Below are 9,317 nucleotides of genomic sequence, written 5' to 3' on the forward strand. Positions count from 1 at the left end.
CTAGTATACTTGATTCTTGATCACTTAACCTAATTTACAACTCTATTGTCCACCGGGGCACAACGTGAGCAATTTCAATTGACAGCTGCACTTATATTTTTGTACAGCGCCTAGATTCTATATTCTACTTTATCGAATTGGTTGCCTCTCTGCTACTTTCACTTTATTCTACTTTATACCTAGTAGAATGATGAGCACAAGGATGATCAAGGATGGCCGTTGTTCCGTTCCAGTCCGATTGGTGGTCCATTATGAGTAGCAATTCGCCGATGTCCAGGTATCCGGGATCGTTTGAGCCATGGGGCTCAGAAGAGGGTCAGTGTCAGTTCTCTCGGGGGAAAAGCAACTGACGAAAAATTGCAAGTGCCGGGGCTGGGAATCAAACCCATGACCATCCGCATATGAAGCGAACGTGTGACCAACTACGCCACAGGCCCCGGCTATCTCTAGTATACTTATTTTCTATGAAAGAACCTTCGTCTAAATTGACACGAATGAGAACAGATTTAGAGGACTTCACTTTTGATATTGAATACGTGAAAGGCAAAAATAACGCCGGCTCCGATGCTTTTTCACGCGTCATTATCAATTCTGAGGAACTTAGGACAATGTTCGTCTTAGCAGTTCAGACAAGGTCTAAGACAAAACAAAAACAACTGCAAAGTTTACCAACAGATAATAATGCTATTGAGATTGATCACCTCAAAGCTTATGAGTCTGTCAACAATGTACATGCATTCAAACTACCAAAATTAGTATTTGAAGTGCAAAACCAAAAACTTACAATTAAAATAACATCCAAGACAAAGAAAAGGGAGTTAGCATTAGTGCAATTTACCTGTAATGGAAATATTATTGATGTCTACAAAAGTATTGAAGAGATAAACAATATGGCCAAAAGATTACATATAAAGAAGTTAGCGCTTGAATTCAGCAGCATTTTATTTTCCTATATGAACGTTCAACATTTTAAAGATTGCTGCAACAAATTGCTTAAAGACGTCGAAATCATACTTTACAAAAAAGCAAAAGTAATTACCAATAAAGATGACATTATTAAATTGATAGCCGAAAACCACAATACCCCTTTAGGAGGTCATGTAGGTATCAATAAGCTATTGATGAAACTAAGAAGAGACTATTATTGGATAAATATGAAGTCTATACTTACCAATTACGTAAAAAACTGCATTTCGTGCAAACGAAACAAACATGGAAAACGAACAAATGAAGAATTTGTCCATACTACAACACCTACTAAAGTGTTCGACCTGATATCAGTCGACACTGTAGGGCCTTTCACTAAAAGTAATAACGGTAACCGTTATGCATTAACGATACAATGCGATTTATCTAAATACGTAGTTATAACTCCTATAGTTGATAAGCAAGCCAGTACATTGGCTAGAGCTTTCGTAGAATCTTTCATTCTTATATATGGCTGCCCAAAATCTATTAAAACGGATATGGGGACAGAGTACAAAAATGAAATTTTTAATAATGTATGTAAGATATTGTCCATAGATCAAAAATTTGCACGCTTCTGAGCTGAGAAATCAGCAAGTGAGTGTAACTTTTTGCAAGTGCGGCTCCGTGGTCGTGCGGCTAGGGTCACCAAGCTCTTAGTCGCATCGTGCTGAGGAGCGCGGGTTCGATTCCCGCCGCAGCTGTCAGGAAAAGTTTTCGGCTGTGCCACTGGGCGTTGCATGCTAGTCCGTTGTCTAGTGTCGTGCTTCCTTCAAAGAGCGAAAAGCTCACTGGAAGCATTGAACGTGTCCGTGTCTTTTTAAGTGAGTGTTCCCATCCTTGATTTATGGAACGATTTTTCAGGAGATGTTTCGTGCATTTTTTTTAATCTGGGGAGAAATTATATGAGAAATCTCTTGAGTATTCTTGGAGCTGCCCGTAGAGATAATCCTGAAGGAAACCTTTAGATCTTTCGAATGAGATATGGATCATTATTGTACATTCCGGGCAGGTTACGGGTACATGTGCTCACTTATTTATCCAGAAAGACCGTTTTCTATTACAATGTACAACCTAAACTTAAAGCGAAGAACAACGGATGATAGATGGAAAATCATTTATTATGATGAAGAGTATCGCGACGCAAATTAAATTAAATTCCGGTGAAGCTTTTCCCAAGATTTGCAGAAAAAAGTAATTTTTAATTCGTATTGTTTTCTATGTTGTACTTTTCATCGAATACATACCAATTCAACTAGATTTCATCACCCATAACTTCTTAAACTGCGTACACATTCCTATCCTCGTAACCGAATGCTTCGTTTGGCCACCACATCTTCAAAGTCACGTGGTCCAAATGGTGGCAAATAGTCTCCGTTGGGCTTGTGGGTGGTAATGATCGGTGCCAGTCCTGGATATTCATCGTTGGGTCTGTGAGTGGTAATTATGGGCGCCAAACCCGGATAGACGTCGTTCGGCCTATGGGTGGTAATGATTGGTGCCAGTCCTGGATATTCATCGTTTGGCCTGTGAGTGGTGATGATCGGTGCCAAATATCCATTATCCAGCTTAGGTCTTTCGTAGTGATATGGTCCTTGGTAGTCGGCATGTGACTGTTGAAGCTGGAATGGAACAGCAGCAGGCTCGCCGGACTCTACCACATCGAAGGCCTGCACGTCGTGGCTAACGGGATCCTCCACGTAGAAGATAGTTTCGAACTGGTGGGGGTCTTCTGATTCAGTTGGGTTGAGGTTGTTGGATCTTGGATGGCCACCGTAGTGTGCTGATTGCACAGCAAATCGTCCATGCGACCGACGAAGAATTTCGCTGACATCAGCGGCAACTATGAAGGAGTCAAATTTATCACCACCAAGGTAAAACATTAAATGCTTATTTAATCTTACCGAAGCCCACAAGTGCCACAACTAGAATTAACTTGACCATCTCGACAGATGATCTGCTTCTAACACCAATAGCCCGAGACTGACGTACGAACAATCAGAACGTTCTCATTTTATACCTAAAAGTCCATATCTAAAGCTAAGAAGATTGGTTCTCACGGAAGTTCTAAAAGAACTATTTTTGTCCGTTATGCATGCTTGTTTGCGCGAATGTGTGTGCTTTGCTAAATTCTTGGACAGTTTGGGTGCAATTCTTTTTGCGCTCCATACATAATAGGTAGGACAATATTTGATCTGTATAATCGAAGCTTTGGAAGAACGTCGTTGTTCAATTTACATAAATTATGCCACTTTATCTAGGGTGTGTGATCATTTGGGGAGGGGATCCGTTCCAGTTTTGGACACCTCAATTTTATACCAATTGACGACGGGTATCTAGCCAAGAGTAAAAATTCAAGTCGATTATTATTAAGCTGACTAAGTTATAAGCGGAAGTGTCCAAAAATAGAACCACCTTCACCTATTGTCCCGACCCGTGTAGCATTGAGAGCCGTAGGTGTAGAATTATGATGAACGTAGGTTCTTTATTGTTACTAGTACTGCAGATCAAGTCACTGTGTAACTAGATCGTGGGTTATTAAACTATGTTCCGACTCCCCTAGCCGTATTTCAAGTTTATCGCGACCGCCTACACTTGGCCCATCGCGATTGAAATTTGTATGGGGTATTATATGGAAAAAAAACTTACTTTTTTGCAGTTTCTTTTTGTAAAAGAATAAAATTATTCTGAAAGTATGTTACCGATTATGTAAAAGTATAGCCTCAGATGCCCTGAATAACTTTGTCGACAACCGCAAAGAGATACAAGTCTTGTGACAAAAGTTATAATCAAATGATCGTCTGAGTATGCTTGACATTTAACATGTAAAGGAATAATAAAATATTAATTTTTTGCCGGAATTGCAAAGAGTATATCTTTTCCACATAGATAGGATCGCTTTGCCTCGGAGCCTCCTGACGGACGGACGTGAGGTGATCGAAAGGTGGAAGCAGCACTTAGATCAGCACCTGAACGGCGTGGAGAACGTAGGCACGGGAGCCCACGGCAACGGAGGAATCGACGATGCCAGTGCAGCGGAGGACGGAAATGAACCAACTCCCACGCTGATGGAAGTTAAGGATGCCATTTACCAGCTCAAAACCAACAAAGCGGCTGGTAAGGACGGTATCGCAGCGGAACTCATCAAGATGGGCCCGGAAAAGTTGGCCACCTGTCTGCACCAGTTAGTAGTCAAGATCTGGGAAACCGAACAGCTACCGGAGGAGTGGAAGGAAGGGATAATCTGTCCCATCCACAAGAAAGGCGACAAGTTAATGTGTGAGAACTTTCGAGCGATCACCATTTTGAATGCCGCCTACAAAGTGCTATCCCAGATCATCTTTTGTCGTCTTTCACCTAAAGTAAATGAGTTCGTGGGAAGTTACCAAGCCGGTTTCATCGACGGCCGGTCGACAACGGACCAGATCTTCACCGTACGGCAAATCCTCCAGAAATGCCGTGAATACCAGGTCCCAACGCATCACCTGTTCATCGACTTCAAAGCGGCATACGACAGTATCGACCGCACAGAGCTATGGAAAATTATGGACGAGAACAGCTTTCCCGGGAAGCTGACTAGACTGATAAGAGCAACGATGGACGGTGTGCAGAACAGCGTAAGGATTTCGGGTGAACTATCCAGTTCATTTGAATCTCGACGGGGACTACGACAAGGTGATGGACTTTCCTGCCTACTATTCAACATCGCCCTGGAAGGTGTTATGCGACGAGCCGGGCTCAACAGCCGGGGTACGATCTTCACGAAATCCAGCCAATTTGTCTGTTTTGCGGATGACATGGATATTATTGCTAGGACATTTGGAACGGTGGCAGAACAGTACACCCGCCTGAAACGTGAAGCAGCAAAGGTCGGACTGGTGGTGAATGCGGCTAAGACAAAGTACATGCTGGTAGGTGGGACTGAGCGAGACAGGACAAGCCTTGGCAGCAATGTTACGATAGACGGGGATACTTTCGAGGTGGTAGAAGAATTCGTCTACCTCGGTTCCTTGCTAACGGCTGACAATAACGTGAGCCGTGAAATACGAAGGCGCATCATCAGTGGAAGTCGTGCCTACTATGGGCTCCAGAAGAAACTGCGGTCAAAAAAGATTCACCCCCGCACCAAATGTACCATGTACAAGACGTTAATAAGACCGGTGGTTCTCTACGGGCACGAGACGTGGACGATGCTCGAGGAGGACATGCAAGCACTCGGAGTTTTCGAGCGACGGGTGCTAAGGACGATCTTCGGCGGCGTGCAGGAGAACGGTGTGTGGCGGAGAAGGATGAACCACGAGCTCGCTGCACTTTATGGCGAACCCAGCATCCAGAAGGTAGCCAAAGCCGGAAGGATACGGTGGGCAGGGCATGTTGCAAGAATGCCGGACAACAACCCTGCAAAGTTGGTGTTTGCTAACCATCCGGTTGGTACAAGAAGGCGTGGAGCGCAGAGAGCACGATGGGCGGACCAGGTGGAGCGTGATCTGGCGAGTGTTGGGCGTGACCGACGTTGGAGAGCTGCAGCTGCAAATCGAGTATTATGGCGGCAAATTGTTGATTCAGTATTATCATGAATTTGATGTTAACTAAATAAATAAAAATGAAATGAGGATCGCTTTGCGGTCTTTGACAAAGTTATTCGACACATCCTGATCTACACTTTTATATTAGCGGTTATATATATGTAAAACATATTTGAGCAACTTTCAAGAAAATACGAAAAAGTATGTTTTTTCCATGTAAAATCCTATACAAACTTCAATTGGCTAAAACAATTATACCAAAATTTTGCACAGTTGTTTGGAACCTCAAAGAGCATCTAGAAAACTTGATCAATTTTAAATTTTCCCATACAATTTTGACCCACCCTAATGTACACTGTGATGTATAACTGGTCGGACAAACGCTGTTTTTCGTACCAAATGATCATGTTTGAGATGTTGGAACTGTGGTTTGCTTCGATGGATTGAACTCAATGTTTGACACGGATCTACAAATATGCTAAATTTTATGTATACTAAGTACAAAATGCTTTCTTTCACAGGTCCAGGCTCAACAAGGCGTTCAAAATGTGTAAAAGTGATCGCACAGCGGCACCCCTTTCGATTTAGACGGATGCACATAAACATTTTGAGCGCCTTGTAAGGGGCCTGGTATGTAGATGCCCGGGACTATGACTCCACCAGCCTTCAGTCCTGCTAACATCACTGTGCCTGCATCTGTCTCTACCGGCTATCATGTACTCCATCTTGGTCGAGTTAGTCGTCGATGCTATCCTCGTGTCTCTCTCTTCAGAAGAACATTAGCTTCCTCCACTGCCCCACGATCGATGCCGATGAGATCAATATCGTTCACAAAGTCGTGGAGTATGTAAGGCCGTGTGATAATAGTGCCATTCCGCTGCCCACCTGATCGCTCCTTCGAGTGCACTATTGAATAGTAAATTTGAAAGACCCAGCTTCAATGCTTCCAAACAAAATAGACATTTCACCTGCGATTCGAATTCACCGGGATACCATGTTCTGAAATTATCTGCCAATGCTCATTTTCTTTCACTAAGTAGTACGCTATTTTAAGGTGAAACGGGACGCCGTGTTATTTTTCCTATCTTGCCTCTCTTTCTAACAATTTGCGTCGCGATTTTGAAGATGGTAATCTCGAGTTCTATCGCACTGAAGATGCTGAAAAACAATCAGCATATGCACTGCAAGTGAGCATACACAGTGATAGGTTTTTGTTGCAAAATATGAAGTAGAATCTGAGATTACCATCTTAGTAGCAACAGAGCAATGGCGGATATTTCCCCGACCGTCCCGTCCGCCCTTAAAATCGTTAAACATATGGTGAGCCGGCAAGTTATATTCCCGAAATTTGTTATGGACCATCTGGAGGTTAAACAGGACACGCTACAGTATTTTGTACGCCGAATTTAAAAGGGTAGTTTCTTTTTAATTAGCACCACAGACAAACAGACGTAACACTCTTCAAAACGACTTGGCTCATGCATTTAACGATCAATTCAAATTTCATTTGATTTGCGCGTTCTTCCATCAGAGGCGCTGATGCAAATGAAAATTACAGGCACTTTGTTTGGTAGTGTGCATGTTAGACAAATGTCAAATCAAAATCCATCATGGCTGACAGTGTTGCGCGCGGTTCTACCAACAGGTGACAGTGTGATCATGAAAAAGGCACCGGGCAAAATCGATAGAAAAAGAGTAGTTCTGCTGAACGGCGAAGAAAGAGTGTTAATTTGTTGAAAAGCACAAGATTTCTGGGTGGTCAAAGTAGGACCAGCACAATTGTGCTGGCTCGTCCCCAAGGCTGTCGACGATCCATCGGAAATTGCCAATTGTTAGGCGTTTTATGGTATAGAAGATTGATTTTAATTATTAAATCACTACAAAGTGTTAGTTTATAAAAATTTAGACGTATAATTTCAACTCGAGGAACACGATATCAGTTTGTTTGAGTATTTCAAAGAACTATGAATACCTTGGTGATTAATATTACTCCATATTATCGAAATCATGAATTAGAATGGAACAGGGATTTGCTGTTCTTATTAACTTTTTCTTTTTCACTTCTATGATTTGAATACCCTGTGAAGCAGACCTCGTGTTCCTTGAGTTAAAATTGAATGTCTAAATTTCTACAAACTAACACTTTGTAGTGATTCAATTATTTCAATCAATCTTCTATACCAGTGGTGCTCACGTTGAAGTATAACGCGGGCCAAATTGAGATTTTGCGTCTAAGCTGCGGGCCGCAGGATAAAAATCATCGTATGACTATAAAGAAACTAGAATTACTATATTATATTACAAGTGTTTTAATTTATTTACTAATGCAACTTTAGTATTGTAAAATCATAGATGTTTGTATAATTTCTGGAAGTATCTGTTGCATTTTAATACTTTCAAAGAACAGAGATCAGTTTGACCATTGGAAATGTATTAAAACCCGGAAATCTAAACCAATTGTGAGTTGTCATGAAGTTGATTCATTTGATTAGCGAATCTTTTGCTATTTGGCTAGATCTAGGATAGGATGCGACATGTAGTCAGCTAATTTGAGACCAGTTTGCTGTCGAACGGAGACCAGTCGCTGATTGGTCGAAATTAATATTTGTTTGCTGCAATCAGATTGCTTTGTTGTTGGTTTGGCCATGTTGCTAGTTCGTAGGTTAAGCATTTGATACCAATATTCAAAATAATTGTACAACAATCCATCGATTGCGCTTGGTCATTCTTAAGGATTTCAATCGCGGAAGTTCTTGGGGGACCCAGAACATCTTAGGAAATTGTGTCGTTACAAAACAATGCTCCATGGATCTGCATGATGTTACACCGTGTCAGAAATATAACAACAATTACAACAAATTGATTACGCTTGTAGATCTTAAAACCTTACTCGCGGAAGTCCTTGGATGACCTAGAATATCTTTGGAAATGAGTTCTCTTCAGCACAATGCTCAATGGACCTGTAAGATGTTACACCATATCTGTGATGTTACAACAATGCATAGATTCACAAGGTATTCACTCGCAGAAGTTCTTAGAGGACCTAGAACATCTTCGGAAATTTGTTCCTTGCAGAACAATGCTTCATGGACCTGTAGGATGTGGCACCGTATCATTTATGTTACAACAATCCATAGATCACGCTCGTAGATCTTAAAGCCTTTACTCGCGGAAGTTCTTGGATGACCTAGAACATCTTTGAGAATTACATCTCTAGAGATCTATGCCTTAAGGATCTGTGAGATGTTGCACCGTATCATTTATGTAACAACAAGCTGTTGATTACGCTTGTAGATCTTGGGCCTATATTCGCGAAGGTTTATGGAGGACCTTCAACATTTGTGGACATAACTACTTTACTGAACCATGTTTCATAGACCTATAGAATGCTGCGCATCAGCAGAAGGATAACAAAAATCCATTGATAACGTATGTAGATCTGCTGAAAGTTTCTTGGAACACCCCTGAGCCTTATGCTCCTCCCAAACAAAGCCGTGTATCCTCTTGAACACTTTGTGACAGTATCCGTGATTCTTCGCTTCGTCCGACTAAACCGCCCTTGACACCCTTAAAATACTCTGAAATCCTCCTTGAAACCAGTATGCATTCCCCTCCTTCAAACCCTTCAACCATCCCTTGCCCCCTTCCCCACTAGCCCCTAGAACCCACCCTTGCTACACTACCCCCTAGAACCCACCCTTGCTACACTACCCCCTCCCTTTCTGCTTGAACTCTCTGAAACAAATCCTCGGATATCTGAAGGTCCCTTAGTTTTTTACGCGGGTTCCCGAATTAGCTCGGTTTTTTTTACACGGATTCGAGAAC

The 9,317-nt window shown here is 42.0% G+C and overlaps 1 protein-coding gene across 1 annotated transcript; it reads right to left on the bottom strand.

The window, feature by feature from the left end:
• Window positions 1-1,900: 1,900 nt before the first annotated feature.
• LOC109428688 (uncharacterized) lies at window positions 1,901-2,992 on the bottom strand. The gene is made up of 2 exons (XM_019704500.3): window positions 2,871-2,992; window positions 1,901-2,809 (listed from the first exon to the last, which is right to left on the bottom strand). Exons 1-2 carry the CDS (start codon window positions 2,908-2,910, stop codon window positions 2,265-2,267), a joined length of 585 nt encoding a protein of 194 aa, XP_019560045.3. The 5' UTR covers window positions 2,911-2,992; the 3' UTR covers window positions 1,901-2,264.
• Between the last annotated feature and the right edge of the window lie 6,325 nt (window positions 2,993-9,317).

The sequence above is a fragment of the Aedes albopictus genome, chromosome 2 (genome assembly GCF_035046485.1).
Source record: "Aedes albopictus strain Foshan chromosome 2, AalbF5, whole genome shotgun sequence".
Taxonomy (NCBI): Eukaryota; Metazoa; Arthropoda; class Insecta; order Diptera; family Culicidae; genus Aedes; species Aedes albopictus.

Excerpts from the sequence above, each read along its gene's own strand:
- LOC109428688 (XM_019704500.3), bottom strand. The coding sequence starts at position 2,910 with ATGGTCAAGTTAATTCTAGTTGTGGCACTTGTGGGCTTCG. Across the intron at positions 2,810-2,870 it reads TGTGGCACTTGTGGGCTTCG|TTGCCGCTGATGTCAGCGAA; the intron begins GTAAGATTAAAT and ends ACTCCTTCATAG.